At 40.8% G+C, this 21725-nt stretch overlaps 1 protein-coding gene and 1 long non-coding RNA gene across 3 annotated transcripts; one reads left to right on the forward strand and one right to left on the reverse strand.

Annotated features, from left to right (window-relative positions):
* Positions 1 to 1704: 1704 nt before the first annotated feature.
* On the reverse strand, positions 1705 to 4248 carry SLC25A4 (solute carrier family 25 member 4). The gene is made up of 4 exons (XM_084204408.1): positions 4057 to 4248; positions 3325 to 3811; positions 2892 to 3032; positions 1705 to 2542 (listed from the first exon to the last, which is right to left on the reverse strand). The coding sequence occupies exons 1-4, from the start codon at positions 4165 to 4167 to the stop codon at positions 2385 to 2387; spliced, it is 897 nt and encodes a 298-aa protein (XP_084060534.1). The 5' UTR covers positions 4168 to 4248; the 3' UTR covers positions 1705 to 2384.
* A 493-nt stretch (positions 4249 to 4741) lies between these two features.
* On the forward strand, positions 4742 to 16847 carry LOC311153197. 2 transcript variants are annotated; one of them, XR_014616124.1, is made up of 5 exons: positions 4742 to 4904; positions 5849 to 6003; positions 10401 to 10489; positions 11706 to 11798; positions 16322 to 16847. It is a non-coding gene; the product is annotated as an uncharacterized lncRNA (long non-coding RNA). The 2 variants fall into 2 exon arrangements; XR_014616125.1 differs by having other exon boundaries at positions 5849 to 5954.
* Positions 16848 to 21725: the final 4878 nt, after the last annotated feature.

A 21725-nucleotide genomic window follows, 5' to 3' on the forward strand; every position in this document is an offset into this window, starting at 1 on the left:
CCATTTTCCTGTGTTTCCCATATGCTTTATTTCATGTACTTTCTCTTAGCCCCATGCCATTTTCCTGCATTGATACTCCTTACTCTATTTTTTAATAGTCCTTAGTCTGTCTATTTTGCCCCTGTCCAGAGAAAATAACTTCTTTCATTTACACTTATTTGAAGTTTCTTTGCTTCCTCTTAATTATCTTTTTCAGATACACATTTCCCTCAAGTTTTTGTACATCTGCCTAGTACAGTGTCTCTGTAGCCAACTTAGATCTTCCCTAGCACATCCAAATGCCACTTGCAGCCTTACCAGTGAGCTAAATGAGAACTGGATAGCCGGACTGTGTTAGCTAGCTTCTTATAAGGAGCCATGAGGAAAGTGCAGAGGAAAGGGAAAAAGAAGAGAAGGAGCAGAAACTGGCAGACTTTTTAAGGAAAACTAATGCTCTTTGAAAACCAGCAGAAATATCTTCTTCCTAAACTTATGGTTTCATAGATTGCAACCCTGGTTATTTACTATGGGAAAGAAAAGAGACCAGATATCTCAAAAAGAAAGTATTTAAGAGAGCAACCATGAAAAAGGGAGATGAAACTATCAGGCCAGGGTTGTCCTGGGACACAAAAAAAAAAATCTGTAGTTGGTTAGTTTAAAAACAGTCTGTCATTTTTTGGACCAGTATTTCCCAAATGCTTCTTTTTTTCAAGTGGATGGACGTTGCTTCCAGACACTGGTCAGTGTCTGGTACTTGCCTTCAGGGAGTACAGAGCTGCTGTTCTGAATCTGTGGCAGACAACCAGAGCCTCTCATGCCAAGTGACAGTGAGCTAGGACTTACCTGCAGGTGACAAATGTTTCCCATATAGGAAAAGGATAACTGTAAGCCATACATATGAAGGAGAAAAGGTTGAAGGTGAGATAAAAGTTTATTTGATTATTACTTGCTTAGTCTTACCCTGTTGCCCAGAGAAGTTGTGGACAACCCAACGATGGAAGTGTCCAAGGCCAGGAACTGAACCTAGTAGAGAGTGTCCCATCCATGACAAGGGTGTTAGATGTAGATGGACTCTAAGGTCTCTGCCAACACAAACTATGCTCTGATTCTATGTTTTTTTGTCCTAGGTGGATACATAGCAAATGCTTGTCTACATGTAGTCTAACTGAACAACTGCAATGGCCACACCTCACTTTCCCTCCTTTGCCTATCAGACAGCATGTTCTTCTATGCATTCACAACCCTGCAACATCTAAAGTTTAAAAAGTGTATTAAGCATGTTCTGATCTCACTGGTAATTAATAGTGCAATGTGTTCATAATGGTTCAACGTGTAGTTATTTTATAACTCTTGAGTATAGTAGTTATTTAATAGTAGTTATTTAGTAACTCTTGAATATTCAATGCTAAAATAATTTTTCAAGTAAATTAAGCAGTAATGACTTCACTATTCAATGAGATGCTTCAAAGTTAAGGGTAATATAAACAAATTATACAAGCAGTTAAAACTAGGTGGAAACTTCTAAGATCTCTGGCTGCAGTACCCTTAAACTGAATCCACTTGGTTTTGCAGTTGTAGAATTATCAATAACCTCAATAACTTCACCTACCTAAAGTTCTGTTGAAAAACTTTTACTAGACAGCCACTAACAGTGTCCTGATTAGCCCATCACCTTGGAGGACATGCTTGTAATGTGTTTAGCATACTGAAAACAACAGGAAAAAATTCATTAATATATTAATTTATTTCATTTCAGTTTTAGTTCAATTGAACATCAGAGCAGACAACTTTTTCCTTTGTGACAATACAGGGAATTTGTGAAACACTGTATTTCCATATTTTACAAAGTATGTCTGAAAAATCAGATTACAGTTTCAAGCATATTACTGTATAGTTTATCAGGGAAGAGGCTACAGTTAAGAACTCAGCCTAGTGCTTTAATATAGTTTATGATTTCAGACATACTTTTCACTTAATAATATATTAAAAAATAGAGCTTTAGAAGAAAACATGATTTTAAGTCATGTCATCACAGTGTTGGGTAGCTAGAGACATTAATTAGTATAATAAATATTTATGACAATCTATTAAGAATTCACAATATTAGATTTTAGACTAGGTAGAGATCACTTATATTTTGTCTTTAGACAAAATCTATTACCTGCAATTTGAAGTATAATATATACACAGGTTCCAATACAAACAGTGGAGGAATTCTCATAGAAAATCTAACTGTGATGTTGTGAACAATTTTTAAATTAATGTGTCCTTATCTCTGCCACATATATTACTCAAATTTTATTCTGTTTCCCTAGGAAATATTTTGTTGTCCATTACATCACAAGTTCGTATTTTTAAAAAAGTTGATTGAGAACAATTGAACTACTGCATTACGATGTTATGTCTTAGACATACTTCTTGATTTCATCATAAAGTACTAATACAAAAGCTCCGCCCATGCCTCTCAACACATTCGACCAGGCACCCTTGAAGAACGCTTTGGATCCTTCGTCTTTAGCTATCTTCCTCCAGCAGTCAATTGTGCCCTTATACATAATATCAGCTGTGGAAACAAACATAGAGGTTAGAAGGCTTGAAATTATACACCAAGTATGTTTCAACTCTTCTATCTTTAAAACAACAAGGAATAAGCAAAGTACAGCTAGGATTTAAAATTTAGTAAACAATTAAGGAAAATTAATTCTCCATAGGAAATCAAGTAACTTCTCAGTCCTTTAGATCAACATGATAGAAATAGCCATCAATGTGCTCCCCACTGATTGGAGTTTTCAACGACTCCAATGAGAAGGTTATTAATTTTCCATAAGACAAAAAAATACCCAGTATCTCTTATCTTATCCTGATGAAGAGAAACTTTGTGCAGCCAGAAGTGGAGGTGCACTTATTCTTACCTCCCTTTCGGCCAGACTGCATCATCATCCTACGTCGCACAGTATCAAAAGGATAAGAAACCAGCCCTGCCACTGCAGTGACACTCTGGGCAATCATCCAGCTCACTATGATGTGCACATTCTTTGGATCAGGCAACATACCTGTCATCAAGAACAAATGAACAGAATCAGTACAGAGGGAAAGGGCTGTATTAAACATGGCTGTGGAAGGAATAATCACCCACCAACCCCAGAGTCAATCCAAACCCAAGGCATTTCAGAGCGGCAAGCAGAGGGAGGCAGGAATGCACATCAGAAACACCTGTGCACATTTCTAGCACTTTACTCAACTGGTGCTGAGCCAAGCCCTGCTTGTCCTTGTATTGCTAAGTGCCCTAGAATGCCTTTACTGACTAGATCTTCCCTTGCAGTCAGTCCTCCATGCACTTCTTACCCTTGGCCGTATCGTATACCCCAAAATAGGCTGCTCTGTAGATGATGATGCCCTGGACAGACACACTAAATCCTTGGTACAAGCCCTTCAAGCCATCGGACTTAAAGATCTTGACAATGCAGTCGCCCAGGCCAGAGAACTCCCTCTCAGTGGCTCCTTTGCCCACATCAGCCGCCAGCCGGGTCCTGGCAAAATCCAGCGGGTAGACGAAGCAGAGGGAGGTGGCTCCCGCGGCACCCCCGGACGCAAGGTTTCCTGCGAAGTAGCGCCAGAACTGCTTGTGCTTGTCCACTCCGCCCAGGAAGATCTGCTTGTACTTGTCCTTGAAGGCGAAGTTAAGGGCCTGGGTGGGGAAGTACCGGATGACATTGGCCAAGTTGCCTCTCCAGAAGGAGGCGATGCCCTGCTCCTTGGGGATGCGGACTATGCAGTCCACGATGCCCTTGTACTGCTTATCGGCCGTGATCTGTTTGCTGGCATGCTGGACCTGCAGGGAGGAAGGAGGAGGACGGCACGGTGAGAGACGGGCACCGCAGGGTGACCCCGCAGGCTGAAGGGCACGGACGGGGCCGGCCCTGCCCCCGGCACCGCGCGGCGGTGCTGAATGTCCCGGGCAGCTCCCGCGTAACCGGAGCCGGCCGAGCTCCTTCCCATATTTAGTCACGCCGGGCAGCGCCCGCCGAGCCGGCACCACCTGTGGCGCGGCACCGCCGCCCCCCGTCGCCCCCTCACCTGCAGCAGCAACTTCACTCTCTCGATGGGGGCGACAGCCGTCTTGGAGACGGCGGCGGCGATCCCGCCGGCCAGAAAGTCCTTGACGAAGCTGAGCGCTTGGTCACCCATGCCGCGAGCCGGTCCGACAGCCCCGCCCGGAGAGAGGCAACGAGCGGACACTTCCCCACCCCGCCGGACAAATGTCCCCGCCGCTCGCGCCGCCCCGCTTATAGCCCGCGGCCTCTCGCGATAGGAGGAGGCGCCCCCCCGGGCCGCGGGCATTGGCTGCCGCCCGCCGGGCCCGCCCCGCCATGTTCCCCCGAGCGGCGGCCGCGAGGGACGCGGGGCCCGGGACGTTTAAAGGGCAAATTAAAGTTATCTGGTGCCTGCTGGGGAACGCGGTGTCAGAGCATGTGCCCGCTGTATTTATAGCTCCCGGGAGGCACCGGAGGAGAGATGGGGAGCTGGTAGGAGCGCTTCAGGCCGTGTTAACCGGTCCGTGCAGGCGAGAGGCGGCGGCTGAGGGCTAAAAGGCTGCCCCGAGCGGTCTGAGAGTGCTTTAAGCCTTGCCCTCATGCACCTGGATTCACGCAGAAGGGGCGCCATGGGTGTCGTGGCCAAGAGCAGAGCTCCTCAGGGATGCACTGCCATCCTGGAAGGTGGTGCTGTGTTCACAGGCATCAGGGACCAGGACTGGGCTGCACCTCTCTTGAGTCAAGGCCAGAGAGCTGCTTCATGCTGTACGCAGTGTGTGGAACTTGCAGGCATCGAGGTCTTTAAATACCCCAGCATGCTCTGGGACTCGGCTTTCCCGAGGAGGAGACCGCATGCCTTTCTGCATTACACCCTCATTTCACCCCTGCAAGGTCAGACCCTCGCAAGACCCACGGGTAATCCCCTCTTTTCAGAGAGAGAGAGAGAGAGAGACAGGGAGAGAAGGGAGGAGACTGGGAAGCACATGCCCAGGCAGGCTGAAGTAGCTTGACTGGCACCAAGTGTGGAAGAAAAGTAAAGGCTGTAGTGAAGCTCTGCCTTTTTGCCGCACCTGGTTCTTAGAAAAGTGTTTGGGTCTCAACTGAAGATGGAATGACGCCTCCATTGGTTTCTAATCCTTATCTGTTTCTCATCTGTTCTGTCTGGTTGACCCCCATAAGAAAACAGGAGCTTATGATTCGTTGTTGGGTGACATAGTTGTGTGAAATAGTTATGTAAAAGGCAGTCCAGGTGTAGATGCATGCCAAGGAGTTTGCCCTACAGAATTAATAAGACAGAAAAATGTTCTACCAAAGGGTTTCTTTTGATTTGGTAATATGGTATCAGTAATGAAAATAGAATTCATCTTAATGTAGATTCTAAAATTTTGGCTGTTCCACAAAAAGACATTCTTTACAGGGCAGTGCATCTCTTCTCACCAATGTGTTTGTTAGCGTGAGTCCATGGGATGGTACATTTGATCCCCTGTCTCTCTTGCCCTCTGCTGCTCTTAGGTCTGTTGAGGTCTCTCCTCACGAGCCTCAAGTGTGAGACGTGGGTGCCAGCTGTGATTTCCAGATGCAGCCTCTGTACCTTGGCCTCCTGAGAAGATGGAGCCTTTCCCCAGCTTCTAAGAAAGGGGAAGAGAGCCACCCCCCCAAAAGACATATTTCCCCGAGCAAGCACCAAAAGCAGGTGCATAGGGGGAAGCATAGGGTATCCCTAGAATTAGGCTGAGCTGAAGGGAGTTGTTCTATGTGGCTGCCTGCTACCTTTGACCTTTCCTCTTTTTTCCTCATATTTCACTTATGAAGTCTGGTGTCTCCTCTTTTCACAGGAAAGCAAACACCCCTTTAACATTTCGAGGCTTCTGCTGCTGGTTTCACACAGACCCTTGAGACAGCAATGCTCACAGCTGCTGCCTGACTACCCAGACTGATAAGGTATCCTCAGGGTGTGCACTCAGGTGTCAACCCTGCTGACTGGGCTATGGTGAGTGGGAGATGGGAGAGTGGTGGTGGGATGCTGCTGGGGAGGAAAGGCAGTGGGGGGTCTGAAGTAAGCCTGGATTGGGGGTGTAGCCTGAAAGGATTGTTTGCCAGCCCCTTCCCCACCATCTTTGATTTAGATTGGTGGGGGGTTTAATTATTTTTTAGGTTATTTAAATTGTTGGGGCTTTTAAAATGACATTTTGATAAAGTCTTTATCACAAGAATTCTAGTTAGTTTTTGAAGTTATTGATTGATCTGATATTTCTGTAGCAGTAGTATTGTTTACTCATAACTGCCAGTATTTAAAGAAAGGTAGATGATGATGTAGATGCATAGAAAGTGAGTTGCTACTTTTTCTGCTTCTGTCCCTTCTCTGAGCCCACATATCTATTTCCAGGAAGGACTTTGCTTCCAAACAGTTTTAACAAAAGCAGGGCTGGACCAGGACATGTGTTGACTGCTTTGAGAGTTATTCTTAATTTGTTTGATTTTTGCTCCAAATGCCTTATTTGGGTCTTTTCTATGTATGATGATGAGGGGCAGTTTGCTACTTAGTATAGAAGTTCAAACATATCCTGTAAGGAATTTACTGCTAACTCTACTTTTAGCATAAGCATTTCCAGAACTAGCTGGAAATGTCATTAAAAAAAGTTAAAGAACCTTTGGTTTTCATACTGTTAGTTGGTGTTTCTTATTCAATATTCTGATAGTTTCCTAGAGAAATGGTTAAAACAGTTCTGAAAATGCAATCTGTGAAGTATTGAAAGCAGTCTTTCAAGCTTTATCTTCTTTAGATCTTTTTCAGCTTTGGATGGATTGGTTTTTTTCTAGGCTGAGTTTGTGGGTGCTCTGCACTGCTGGCATAGCAGAAAGACACTGCGTTTTGTTCTTAACAATTCTGAGCTAAAAATAACCGAGAGCTACATTTTTGAGAGAGATTAGTGACTGACTGCATTGTGCTTTGGTGTGTGAATAGCCAGCTTGAAAAACTCCAGATCAACTTTTCCAAAGTAGTGCATACCCTTGTTTACTTACATATCCAAGACACTGGAAACCTTAGCAATGAGGCTGGGCCAGACACAAAATAAAAAAGCTTTTCATCAAAAGTCAGCAGTCTGAGCCTGATGGCAGACACAAGGGGGAGCACAAGGAATCACTCAGAACATCCTGACTCCTGGCCTAGACAGTGGTGAGTAGACGGTGTATTGGGAAGATGCCAAGAAGAAACATGTTGGTTTTTTTCAGGAATGATTTGTGGAGTTCTCATTTTTAAGATTGATGCATATTTGAAATCAGAAAGAGGAGAATAAGAGAGCCAGAACAGAGCTAATTGAGGATAAGAGGTTAATAGAAATGATGAGGTTAGTGATGACAAAGATGATCAAGAAGGAAAAAGTAGTGTGAGCTTTGAGTTTGTTTTGGGCAGGTATTAGGGAGAACTGTTTTAGCTGGGTGTTGGAATTACCTGTCTGAGGAGCTTATAGTGAGCTGGAGAGAGGGAAAATTGGACAGTAAGTATAAGCAGCACATTGAGAAGTGTTAGTGCTGGAAATAGCAGTAAGAGTCAATATAAGGTGTGTTTGTTTTTTAGAGCATGTCTTTAATGTGAGGATGAGGGTCAGCATTTCAGAAGAAAACTGAGGAAATGGATAAAAATTAATATGAAACGGACCAGGAGTTCTGTTGTAACAGGACAAGCATGGGACATAGAAGTAGGAGGGAAGAAATACCCCACCTGTGACACGAGGAATAAACTTGTAGGAAGTAAGCATATAAATATTTCCTTTGGCAAGGATTTGTGCAGAAGATGTTCAGGAAGAGAGCACTTGAAAAGTGCTTAATTTAACTTGGAAAAGTAGGAAGAAAATTTATAAGGATGGTACAACTGAAAGGGGAGACAATTAAATGGCTGTGGATGAAGTAAACCTGATCACAAATCAACCAGGAATTTGAAGCTGGGCAGATTGAGTTACGTGTTTGGCAATCATACTTCATCATTCATGAGATAGAAATGAAGAGTAAGAAACAGAACAAATCTACAATCAATTTATGCTAGAAAAGAAAGATGAAGAAGGAGGAAGTGGGCTGAGATTGGATGGGGGTATTCTCAATCTGATGAGATGAAAATAATGGAAAGAGCGAGTGAGAGGATATGAGGAAGGACGTGGCAGACAAAGGAAAAGATCAGAGAGGAAGGATGGGATAACAGAAGTCAGGGGAAAAGCAATTCTTGCTGCAGACCATGTCAAAAGAATGGCTCTTTCAGGGAACAGAACACAGAGTGAGGAGTGCAGAGGAAATGAGTGGGCCAAGGCAAGGAGACATACAGGTGACTACTACAGAGTGCCACCAAGGACATCAGCATAAACCTTGGAAGCTTCCTGAGGATGAGTGTGAGAAATTGTGAAGAAGGGAAGAAAGTCAATTGAAATCACAGAAGGCTGATCAGGAGGAGCTGGCTGACTGGCTGGCAGTTCTTCAGAGGAGGAAAGAGCTGAGATATTGCTCAAAAGCAGACAAAATGTGATGGGAGTGGTGAGGGTAGCCTCAGTGTGAGAGTAAGGGGTGGGATGGAGAGAATGGAGGTCTCTGTTTCTGGTATTTAATAGGTGTGTGGGAAGTATTTAATATGTATCTCCCAGCTGCAGCAAGAGAAGAAAGGGGAGTGGACCAGTTGTAAGGATACAACAGAAATACAAGAAAGGCCACTTGAGCAAGGGTAAAGTCTTGAGAGTGGGAATAGGGAGGTGTAGGTGTGCAAAATAGCACCAAGGAGGCAGAGTAAGGGGTAGGGCTCATTGCCTCAGATAGGTTGTTTAAGAAACAAGAAGCAGCAGCTGAAGGAAAAAAAAGGGAGAGAGGAAACCACTGTAGGTGGAAAAAAAAGGGAGAGAGGAAACCACTCTAGGTGGGCAGGGAAAACTAGAGGAGTACAAAAGTAAGTTGCAGCAAGAGAGCACATATGGGATATGGAGAAACAGCCCACAAGCCAGGTTAACTAAGATAGACAGAGTCTCCCTAGTCTGCAGTGACTGGTTTCCTCTTGTGCATGTGTGTGGCCAGGCATGTTACACTTTTGACATTCCCTGCTGACTGAACTAGTAATGAAAGTGTGTGTGTTAACTGAATGTCTTCTACCACATCAAGTTGGTGAAGGCAACTTACCTAAGGTTAATATGTTTTTTTTCAATTTTCAGTGCTTCCCTGGTTTCACTAGTGGCCACTCTGAGGTACTGGAAAAGGCAAAGATCACTGGAAAGAGTGGGGTGTGAGGAACAAGGGAGAAGGGAAACAAGTCAAACACCAGTACTGCAGGATTTGGTTCCTCATTGGAGATTTGTTTATTTCACACAGGTTTCAGATCCTTAGAGCAACAGAACTAAACCAGCAGCTATCTGGTACTCAAACCAGACAAGCACTAATTTCTGCTACTCTAGTTGTTTGAAGAATTTCAATCACAGTCTTTACTCTGAAATTAATTTCACTTCTCTATAGGACTGTACAGTAAACACTTGGTATGCTGTAGACGCAATAACTGTTTTGCTAGGATTCAGAACTCCAGTGGATTTTCCTCACAGGTCTTAACATACCTTGAGAACAAAAATCATCTTTTATGTTACAGGTGTGCATTACAGTGGATAATTAATGGGTTCTACAGTCTGTCATAAACATTTACAGTATTCTAGACTATCTGTTAATTGTTTGATTAATAATGCAGTCATGACATAAACATAACAGTACTCATTACAGATTTTGGTAAACTCGTAAAACAGAGGTATGTGGACAGTTTGCAAGCCATGTGTATAGGGAAATTAATTACTTGTTAGACTCCATAATAGTTAATTTTCTATTTACTAGCTCTTCTTTGGTAAATATATCTTGATATAAAGCATAACTCATTATCCTCAGACTGCATTTTGGAAGCCTACTTTGCAGCTGAAAGGAACGTTGTACTTTTTCTTTTGGTGTAGATCTCAGCAGAAAATAATTTCTTTAGTAATTTCTAAACATGTTTCTTTACATGGTGTAATCTATATCCCTTCTTGAATTCAGTGATTTTCAGGTTTTGTGCTTCCAGGAAAGAAATACATGCTGAGAGGATCTCTGATGTTTATATATTTGTTATTTTTTTTAATTCTAGTTTTAGCTAATTTTACATGGAAGAATTGAAATCTGGAGAGTTTTGTGTTCTGTTCAAAAACTGTGACCTTTAGGGCAAGGTTTGTATCTCAAGAAAAGTCTATACTTCCAGGGTCTTAATTGTTATGTTTGATAGATACTTGAAACTTTATTTTCCTACTTACTACCTTGAAATACTCCATTTGCTATCATTTTTTTGAAATAGAAGTTGTGCTAAGTAATAATTGGCATTGTGCTTTGCTTTTCTACGTGTTCCAGTTCATTGCCAGGAATATGCTTGTCGTGGTGTTCACCGGATCTCTTGGAAGGTGTGACAGCTGCCAACAGTATCAGCAATGCCTGGGCAGGTGTGTGATCAGAGCAAAGCCAAGCTATCGTTGAAGCCCTCTGTATTTTCCATAAGACACAATTTTCTTTTGCTGCTAGTGAGTAACACATCTTAGCAGTAACATTTCAAATGTGTTTTATGTCCTGATCAGGAAATAAAGTTCTTCAGCAAGTTCTCCTGCTTACCTAGTGGGGTTTTTTGAAAGGTTTGTTTCCACACTGGAGAAATGCTGGGTTGTGTGAATTCAGAATTCAGATGCACCTGCATAAGTTCCATGACCTAGAAAATAGGTCTGATCTGTTTTCAGAGCTTGGCAAAACAAAGCTGTTAAAAAGTGAAAGTAATAATACAGACTTTTCTAACCTGAAGTTTACAACATGCTCTTCTTCAGAAAATCTTCTGGGTTGGAAGAATGTCTAGTATGACACCCAGCCCTCTTTGTGTAGTGCAACATTCTTCACATCATTTGTGCAATCCCCTGTGTGATGACTCCCATGTTCAGCTTTCCATAGCTCTAGTGACTCCTGCGTAGTTTTCAATTGCCTGCCTCTTCTTAGAGCTGTAGAGACTTGTTCTTTCTTCTTAGGTCCACATAAACCAGTAAATACCATTTTAAATCATTCATACAACATTGGTGCAAGTCACAGTATATGAGGAAGTCTCATGTAGCGTTTTAAGTAGAGTTTTATTTTCTATTTTATTCAAGCTTATTCTTCTAAATATTGTCTTAGTATGAATCTTAATGGGATAATGCAAGTCTTTGCTCTATTCAATTCAAGTTGGTATTTGCTCATTTCAATAAATCTTTTTATCATCCTTCATGTTGCAGTTTTTTTGGAGTATCTAATATTATTTAAGTTGATCTTATGTTTGTTTTGTTTTGTTAATCTTCTGTTTTCTATTTTCTAAGTTGTTTCTGTGTGTGATTTTACTGTTCTAGGTATTTTTAAAAGCATTGTTTCAGGCAGACAGTCTTTAATTGTTAAATTATTTAAGTGATTTATTTGTTTTCTGTCTGCTAGTTCTGACAATACATCTGGTTATAATACAGTAATTTGCTTTTTAATAAAAGTGTCAATATTGTTAGCCCTTGCTCAATTATTACCTCTTTGTTTTCAGATATTTTGTAGAGTTTCTCATGCTGTGATTTTACTCTAGACTAGTCTTTCTTCTGTGAAATATATAATAGTTCATAATTTTCTTGCTGACAGTAATTATATTTTCATATGTTGTAGGAAAAACTGAAATTATTTCTGACAGTAGTATGTGTTTAATGAAATCACAGCTTTTCACATGATCTGATAACTGCACTGCAGCAGAAAAACAAGGTAATAATATTTTTATAATATAGAAGCAACAACAATTAAATGTCGATGTAATTTTTACACATACTTGCAGTAGCTATTAGCACAGCAGTTTTAATAGAATTTCAAGCTTATTTTCAAGTAAGTGAGAAATAAATTGTATTACTTAGTGAATGAATCATCAAGTTTTTATCACCCTACCCTGGTTGACTAGACCACAATTACATTGCTGTTGTAATTCAAATTATATTGATTACAATACCAGAAATGCTTTTTTAATAAATTGAAATATTAATCTTCCTATATTTTGCAGTAAAATAGCAAATTAAGGTCAGTTCTATGCCACACATTATTAAAATGCATGGAGAAAAAAAGGTGTGCTGCAAAGCCAGAATCACAGCAAGTGGGATGCTGATATTGAAGGCAACAACTGCCCTGCTAAAGAGTGAGAAAATGGAGTGAGAAAATCTTTAGATGCCAGAGTTTATCGTGTTTTGTGGCATAAAAACTCTTGTCCCTTCATGGGATATTTCAATGCTTCAGAACTCACTATGGAAAAAATCTAGTTTGAGTCCCAGGTCCAAAAATTCCTTTGAATTTGAATTTTTCCAGCTGAGCTGATACACAGAATATGAAAGGGAATAAATTATGGGGACAAAACCAGAAGCTAGGAAACAATTAGATTATATTGTATATTACCTCAGCTTGATGAAAAAAAACCAATCTATTTCATTCATTCCTGGAGAATGACTGCCAGTTTTTGATTCACTGGGAATTCAGTTTAATACTTTCTTATAAATCTAACGAAATAAATGAAGACACTGTATTAACATACATTCTTAAATGTTGCTGTATTATTTCAAATTGGTATATATATATGGACAGTTATAGGTAGGTATGAATGAATAAATGCTGTGAAACTGGCTTGCAGTTCAGCACTGTAAAAGGAATTGTCCTATTGCTCCATTTAATTTCTTTTCCTTTGTAGTAATATACAGTAATGGAAGAAGCTGAGATTGAGCTATTTTCTATTTTACAGACAGCTATAAAGGGATAGAAGACAGGGGATGTTCTGAGTATATATAGTGACGAAAACTGGCAACTTAGGAACAATGGTGCAGACATGAAACACTCTTGAAATAGTCAGCCAGGGATAAATTATCTGGACTTGTCAGTTACTTCCAGGATCATAGGGGTGGAGGGGTCACCCAGAAGCTTGTGGGAGTCTGCTGCTCGTTTGTGATTTGCCTTTCAGATATTAGTGTTGTAGGTTGGCACCCTTTTTTTCTGCATAGAACTAGACCAGCGATTCAGGTTAGAAGAAACTGTTGAAATAGAATAGATCTTTCTGCAATTTAAAATATCTCTCTGTCTTCCATACATTTTCATCAGTGGCATGCTTCATTTTTTGAGGCGTTCTTGAAGTGGCAGGCTTTCTTGTTCGCTGCTAATAATCCACAAACAGGAAGAGCTAACGCTGAATGAGTGAAAAATTGTGAGACAGCCGGGTTGCAGGAACCCAGCAGCTTATTCTATACTTTCGTACCTCCTGTTCTGCCCCTCACCTCTGCAAAATAAGATTAAAAAACCCAAACCACCATAAGGAGAGCACTTCTCTTCCCCTTATTCCTCCTCTTCTGAAACATCCTCAGTTTGAGAGAAGAAGAGAGCCCATTGATGTAGTTTTGGGAAAGCTGTCCTAAAGCCGTGCACTTTCTCCTACTGGGCACAGCTCGGCAGGGAGGTTGTTCTCAGTTTTGAGCAGCAATGATGTGGATGGGAGGAGGTTGATTACAGCAAGGGATGAGAAGCATGCATTTACATAGTCTCCTTTTCCCTGCCACCTCTCCACTCTCCAGCAAGCATGGGTTTATTTTAGCATTGGCATTCTGAAGCAGGATTAATTTTCCTCTGGATAGGTCAGGCTGGAGCAGAGCCAGGAAACATGGCCTTTCATAGCTGGGGTGACTCAGGAAGGCAGAGATACCTACTAAGTAGACAGGGCCTGTAACTGCTGGGCCAATGCCCAGTGCAGAGAAGTATCCTGGAATAACCTTTCTGATAAACAGCAGAAAAGTCCGTATGGAGTCTTTTTCCAGAAGCCGACGCCAGGCTGAACCAGGCTGTAGCGCTGCCCTCTGCTGTTTGCAGTCGGGGAGAAAAGTAAGTCAGTGATGAAACCCTGCAAATCCGAGACAAAGTATAACTAGGAAAGCAGTAGCTGGTGAACACATGCCCGTCTTCACCAAGATGGCAGGCAGTGCTTCAGTCACTGAAATATGCCCTTGTATCTTCACTAGCAGTTCTGTTCATAGTAACAGAACATGGCTAATAGTTTTCTTCCAGTTTTGTTTCTGGTAGGGCCCTTGTGGCTCTGCAAAGCAACTTGTGACAGAAATCATGCTTTTTGGGGTGCTTGTTTGTGTTTCAGTGTGCTGGGGAAATGCAGAGTAAGAAATTTCCATAAGTAATTCAGATTTGAAAAACTTTGCTGTACTTATTATTATGTAGAATTATTAAATTCCCTACTTACCCATATTTGATACAAAGTTGTGTAGGAAGCCATCTTGTCTAAATACCTGACACCTGGAGGTGTCTAGGACCTTTTTACCATAGCTAATCCATCAGGCAGCATGTAAGCAAAATGGAAGTAATCTGATATGTCATCAGAACTAGGGGAAATTGTCATTAATGGGTATTTCCTGGCCCTAATGCAGTACACTCCTGATAGACTTGGAGCCTGTGTAGCCCTGAACGCTTGCACATCTGCAGATGTCCCAGCAACTGTAAGAGCTGTGTTAGTCTTCTGCTCTGGAACATAACAGCTGGGCTGATTTCATGGTCCTAATGAAGTAAATGAGTTTGTGGTGTATGATTCTGGAAACTCACTACTTTGCTTCACAAAGGAGGTGTTAGTGTTAAGCTTTGATCCCATCTTAATACTTGAATCTTTAAATGTGATATGCATGTTTCACTTCTTGATACTGATTTTTAAACACTTGCCTTTAATTTCTTTGTCACAAATATCCCATCCCTACTCTGTAGGATTTTGACAGCTATCTATGTGCCTGTGGCTCCCTTTCAAGGGAAAGAAATTTCTCATTTTACAACTAATAAAAAAATCTATGAAATCAAAATAAATGGAGAACTGATCAGAACCTTGTGACTCAACTAGTGTTGTACAGTGATAAATAAAAGCAACTGTAGTCATTTATCCTGTCAGCAACTCAACAAATTGTTGTACAATGTGCAGAGACTTGTGGTGACTTGTTTATGCAGGCAGTTAATGAATAATAAAATAAATAAAAGCTTCTTTCAAAATAGGTGAGGTAATTAATAATTTTTAGAGGTGTGATTTCTCTTTGGGAAGTGACTGTAACAGTGGAGCTGTGAGGCTGTTTATTGGCTTTCCCTGCCTTCAGCAGTGAATACTTTTAATTTTGTTAGAGCAACCATTTTCTAACATTCAAGCCTGCAACCTCAAACTGAACTTTAAAGGTGAGGACTTTTCTGCTTGTGTTGTAAACCATAATCAGGCCATAACTCTGGGCCTGTCTGGAGGAAGACAGAGAACCAGTATAACCAGGATGTTTAACCTTCCACTTGATTTACTCTTTGTTTTTGCAATCGTTTGGCTTCATTTCCCAGGCTCCCAATAGCAGAAGACCAAGACTATACCATTGTCTTCCTGGGATGCTGATTTGTGCAAGCAATATTCACAGCTCAGCCAAGTTGGCAGGAGCACCTTGTTGAGTAGAAGTGATCATATTGCTTTCTACAGAGCCCAGGTGTTTGGTTGGTTAGTATTTGATTCCATCACATTAGCATTTACAGCAGAAAACAATTCTAATGGAAGATAAAAAACAGATCAGTTTTACTTGTAGTCTCAGAACTTGAGGATATGGCTTGAAAAAAGTGGGAACAGGTAAAATCTGATTGTGTGTTTTCTTTCACAGATTTCACAAGGAAATGGGAGATGGGACAATCAGCCCACCATCTGGTGTGACTGCAATTGAAACAAACTTGGCAAATTTGGTTCAGTCTGGTTTTATTTCACTCTTGGCCACATTTATTTAATTTAAAATTTTGACCCCTTTGTGGGTGTAAACTGCTGAAGTTACAGAAGTCAAAGAAGTCTGTGAAATTTGAAACAGAAAAATCACCTGTGATAGAAGAGAGGGATCCACAATTTGATGCTCCCATATGAGCACCTTTTGAGATGTGTCAAGAAATCAAGTGTTAAACATGTGTGTGTCCTTCATTTTATAGTTAGTGAGTTGACATGTAGATAAAGGCTCTGTGAACAGCTGCATTGGGGCAGGTGATTTCCAGCCTGCACCAGTCCTGCAGTGAAAGATTTGCTGAGAATTTGTGGGCTCCATTGCTTGGAAAGTAGAAGCATCACTAAGTTCATTTCAGGAAGGGACAATTGCAGAGACTTGCAAAGACCACCATCCTTCTTTTATTAGGTGGCTTTTATAGTTCCCAGGTATTTGGATACCAGGATGGATTGATCTCTTTTTTTGTTTGTTTCTTGTTACTTTCAGTAGCTGCACGGAGTCTCTTCCAGCAGAGTGCTCTCAGTCCCTTACAGCGGCAGACTAACCACAAGCAGTGACCAAATGGAGAAATCCTCAGTCCTTAGCACCTTTGCACTCCTCTTGAAGCTGCTGGATAAATTGTTTAAGGAACCAGTTTAGGTAACCCGGAGCAAATATCCCTGCACTTGGGGTTTGACAGCACAGGCAAAAGCGGTATGTGGCTCTTAGGCTTTTTTTTCTTTTTTTTCTTTTTTTTTTTTTTTTTTCTTCTCAACTGGACTTGTGTGTTTCTCAGTGCTGTTCTGGAGGAGTACTGCTCACAGAGGACCAGTTCAGAAATAATTGTTTCACTTCATATATGCCAGCAAAGTGTCCTAAATAATTCACTACTGTGCTCAGTTGTTTGTTTAAAATCTCTGATGTGTTGTTTATATAAGGCAGTATTTTTGTAAACTCCATTAAGTCCTATGCTGTTCCTGAACAGTGTAGGCTGAATTTGTATGCCAGGAGGGGGAAGGGGGGAAGGGAGAAAATTTTCACTTACCATGTAGGGTGGGTAACTTTCTTGAAATGGAATTGGACCCTTTCTCCAAGTGGAAAATACACTCTGGTTAAAGTAGTTAAATTTTTTCACAAGCCTAGGCCTCATTTGTTTTCAAAGTGTATGAAAGTATGCTTTCTTAGTATGGTTTTGTCTTTTTTACATTTTTCTCAGTAATAACTGACAAATTAAAGAGAAAGGTGAATAATGAGCAGGAATTTCAAAAAGCACTTGAATACTGGTGAGAATGTTTTGGATAAAGAAAATCAATATGTCTGTGGAGACATAGAATTTTAACTTCCTAGGAGTGTTTCCTTCAGCACCCTTTTTCATAGTGCCTACAATGCATTCAGGACATTTGTGTTTCTGTATAAGGGAAACTATGTTAAGTGACTGGATTATTTAAAGGGCAGGGAAATAATGGGGGTTTTTAGTTGATTTTTCATTTTCAGTCCACAAATGGACAATCCTCTGCTACCTTGCCATCCTCAGTGTTCCCAATATACTGATGACTTGAAGACTAAAAATCTGAAAATCTTTTCATTATTCTTAGTTCAGTCATGTTGGAGGTTCTTGTCCTTTGTTCAGGATGGTGCCGTAGCTGTAGCTTCAAATATCCTGTATCTTTTAGGGGAATATTGCATTACTACATTTTATTTGTGCTTCCTTCTGAGTTCAGAGAGCAGTTTCTGCCATCTGTCTCTAAGAAGGCAATCTCAACACTGCAGGAATGAGTTTGAGAGCTCCTGATTATGCCTTGATTGCAGTCTGTCTGAACATGTGGAGGCATCAGCTTCATGGTGGTTATTGTTAGTCACCAATTGATATTGCTTCAGCACAAATTTTCTTCTTTTTCAGCACTTTCCTGTCAGTTGCATTGATTTCAGATATGGAGGGTTTTATTGCTGTCAGTGTTTTCACAGCAACAAATAGCTTTACATCAGGATCCTCTTAATCCTTTCAGCTGGAAGTCCAGCTGCACCCATCTTCCAGTTTTTCTAGCCAAGGTATTCCTGCAGATGGCTCACACTAAGTGTCTGAGATTTTTTAGTCATTTCACCCATTTCACTAGTGGACGCTTCTGGGTGTTGTCCTGAACAGAGGGGGAGTCACTTTGAGCTGAAAGTAACAGATGATGATTGGAAGAGATGCACTTCCTGCTACCACAGATATAACTGAAGTCTCTTCAAGACTGAGGGATGTGAAGTGTCCTATCAAACAGCTTAGAAACTGGTGTTTACAGAGAGCTTTCTTTTGTGTTCACGTCTGGAAATAGATTCCTTTTTTTGCATTGCTTATTCCAGGCTGGGAACAGGAGGCTCTGCTGCACCTCCTACATCCACTTTCAACAAGGAAATAACAGCTGTCTTGGTTGTCATCAGTAGCTATAATTCTTCATTGCTTCCTTCTACCTCACTTTTCCTTTGGGTATATTTAAAGACCTGCTTGACTTGGAGGTGCTTTTTCAGTCCATTGGTGCATTATCAGTAGAGCAGAAGAGTGGCATTGGACTGTCTGTTCTGAAATGTCTGTTTGGTATCTGCTATGATAAGCTGCTTGGATGGATGTGATGGGTTAGCCCTCAGCAGTATCTAAATATCCACACAGCCACTCAGTCATTCCCAGGCAGGATAGGGGAGACAACAGGAAGAGCAAAAGTTATAAAACACTTGGGTTCAAGCAAAGATTTTAATAAGTGAAAGAAAAAATGCAAAGGGATGCAAAACTGGTCATTCACCACCTTCCACAACCTGTCTCTGAGTAACAGGTACAATGGGACAAAGCCCCACATCCAATTTTTAACACTGAGCATGATATTGTATTGTGTGGAATAATCCTTTGGCCAATTTGAGTCAGCTGTTCTGGCACTGTTCCCTCCCATCTTCTTGAGAGAACAAGATATAATAGCTTTAAATTGAAAGAGGGAGGTTTACATTAGATACTGGGAAGAAATTCATTACTGTGAGGGTGGTGAGACACTGGCAGAAGTTGCCCAGAGAAGTTGTGGATTCCCCATCCCTGGGACTGTTCAAGGCCAAGTTGGAGGGGGCCTTAAACAATCTAATATTGAGGCAGGTGTCCCTGCCCATGCCAGGGAGGTTGGAACTGGATGACCTTTTTAAGCCTCTTCCAACCCAAACTTTTCTATGATTCTTGTGCCTGCCCTCCCCGGCCTATTCACTGGAGGGCGTCAGCGTGAGAAGAAGCTGTGCTGTGCAAGCGCTGTTTAGCAAAATCCGAAAGACTGGTGTGTTATCAACAACACTGTTTTAGTCACAAATCCAAAACACATATGGGCTTTCATGAAGTGAAGTCAATTCCAGCTGGACATGGTAGAACACAGCTTCTTTATGCTAATTCATTGTAGATCAGGAGAGTTTTGTGGATGGCATAAGGATCCTGATGACTCAGTGACAGCTCAACTCTTTCTCCTTTCCCATCATATGTTCCCCATCTCCTCTCATGTCAGCACTAGCAATCGTGCAGTCTTACAAAAACTGAGTTTTCAGCACGTCCTCAATAGTGAGTCAAAGCTGTTTCGTAGGCAGGGAGCTGGGAAAAGTGACAGAAGTGACCTTTCTGGAAAGGTTGTGTCAGTTTGTGACATAGCTGCCTGGTTTTGACACAGTGGTTGTACTTCTTCATTCTTATATACCCCTAACTAATCTCTCCCACCTCCACTTTGTTCCTTCTAAATGTCTGCTCTCACTGAGGTCTGTAGGTCCTACTCTAGCTTCAGAGCATTTAGCTACAGACAGCTCTATATGCAAAAAAGGATCCAACGACTTGGTTGTCTGAAGCTATGATGCATGGATCTGTCATTAGCAGTTAACTAGAAAAAGAAACATAATATTTAATGTATTGTATAGAACTAGAGATAAAATTCACTCCTATACATTATGTTTGCCAGTGGGGGACAAAGGACATTCATGTTTAACTTCATGTGGTTTTTCTTAGGGGGTCTCTACACAGGTCATTAGAATAGATATGAAGTATTACCAGTTTTTGAACTTTTTTTTTTCTTTAAATCTGGAACATGTGCAACGTATGTGGGAGGGTTTCCGTATAAAGTTCTCAGCTGAAAAAGCACAGCGGTATTTTTGGAATGTCCTGGCCACTAGATGGCAGGGTGCCCTTTGGATTAAGGAAGCACTAGGCTTAGACACTAATTTGCTCTCAGTGCCCAAACCTCTTATTGCAATTATCAAGACTTTTGCTGGTGAGGAGTGCCTACAGCTCTGGAGAGATCTTCAGTTATGTTATGGCCCTTTGACACTACTAACATGCATTTTTAAATTTTCCCAAGTAAAATCGAGACCTAATTGAATTCCACCAAGCTTGACACAATAAAATAATAAAGAAAAGCTGTGATTTAACCACACTTTAACCATGTGTTAGTGAATATGTTGGAGAAGTCTCTGCCTCTTGTGCATGTGCTGTTTTTACCGTGCCAAGTTCTGAAGTACTCAGCCCTTGAAATGAATTCAAAAGAGGAGACTAGCCCAAGTTTTGACCTTGGAATCTGGCTTTAAATAGTTCTGACTTACAGTTTGCTGCTGGTGGAGGATCCAGTTAGCATTTAGAAAAGTTAAGGGCTTTAATTTTCACTCTTTCACACCAATTTCATCTTGGATTAGATCTTCATCTAATAAATTCAACTGAATGAATCTTGTGTAATGGTACTAAGAAGCCATACGGATATTTATATTTAGAGTGGAATTATTACAGTGTTCAGAACATTATGATGAGGAATTTGTGCACATTTACTATCCCAAATACAAATCTGCATCTGGGGAAATTGTGTGTAATACCCCTTCTGTTCTGTTCTGTACCCCTAAACATTGCTAAATTGAAATGACCACACTAAGATCAGGTCCAGATCATCACGTGTGTGAGCTAATGAGGGGTGAAGGTAAAAGATTCACCAAACTGGGTGCTTTGTCATGGTTTTTGTAGCATTACACTTCTTTACTAATGCATCTAGAAAAATTGTAAGGAAATTCTCAAAATTGTGAAATTTTCTCTTTTTAGTAGATAAATAGCTAATTTTAAAATTAGTTGACTCATATAAGTATAATGACAAGTTAACATTGACTTTATCAGGATATATAATCCTTTTAACAAAGTTTCTCTAAACTAAGTGGACTATTTAACAAAAATGGCAGTATTTTCAATTTTATATTTTGTTGTGTTTGAAATGGATTGATCTTTCTTTTTCTGGAATAGTTTTTTACACTTTATATTTTTTTAAAGTGAAAAATATTTTAAATTTGTTAAATTATAAAAGGAATGTAGTTGACAAAATTAAAAGTATAAGTTCAGGGAAACAAATATTTTGTGAAAAGCTGTTTCAGACAGGACACTTCGGCTTGTGCAAAAGATATTTTCAAGTGGTGTGTGGTGTGACGTATTGTGCAGTTTTTTAATCACAGTTTCAGAAGTTACTTAGTACTTGTAGTACTTGCCACTGGCAAAGCTTTATTACAAATGACACTTCTTAAGCCTGTTGAATCATGACTTGGATCCTCAGGCTATAATGAAATACAGGAATTTTTTTTTTTTTTTTTTTTGACCAAGTTTTGCCCACATTCAGTTTGGGAACAATCTGCACCTGTTTTCACAGGAAAAAAGGTATTCCTAGTCTGTTACACAAGAGTATCTCTCTTTTGAGGCTGCCTGCATTGCACATACACTATTCCTACACTATTAGGCTTTCATTTAGCCTTTTTATCTGTCTTATCTGCATGCAAGGGCAGACTTAGAGCAGGGTGACGTAACTGGTGGGGTCCCAATCGCATCTGAACTGGAGTTGAACATGTGTTTTTCCAGGGTATCAGACATGAGGTATCTCTTGTGCTTCAGTGGGAG

Source organism: Fringilla coelebs (assembly GCF_963513975.1).
Source record: "Fringilla coelebs genome assembly, chromosome: 4".
Taxonomy (NCBI): domain Eukaryota; kingdom Metazoa; phylum Chordata; class Aves; order Passeriformes; family Fringillidae; genus Fringilla; species Fringilla coelebs.

Bases quoted from the DNA above. Each gene is read 5' to 3' on its own strand.
- SLC25A4 (XM_084204408.1), bottom strand. From the start codon at position 4,167: ATGGGTGACCAAGCGCTCAGCTTCGTCAAGGACTTTCTGGCCGGCGGG. The intron at 3,812-4,056 runs GTGAGGGGGCGA...TCCTCCCTGCAG, and splicing joins GAGTGAAGTTGCTGCTGCAG to GTCCAGCATGCCAGCAAACA. The intron at 3,033-3,324 runs GTAAGAAGTGCA...TCTTGATGACAG, and splicing joins GGTATACGATACGGCCAAGG to GTATGTTGCCTGATCCAAAG.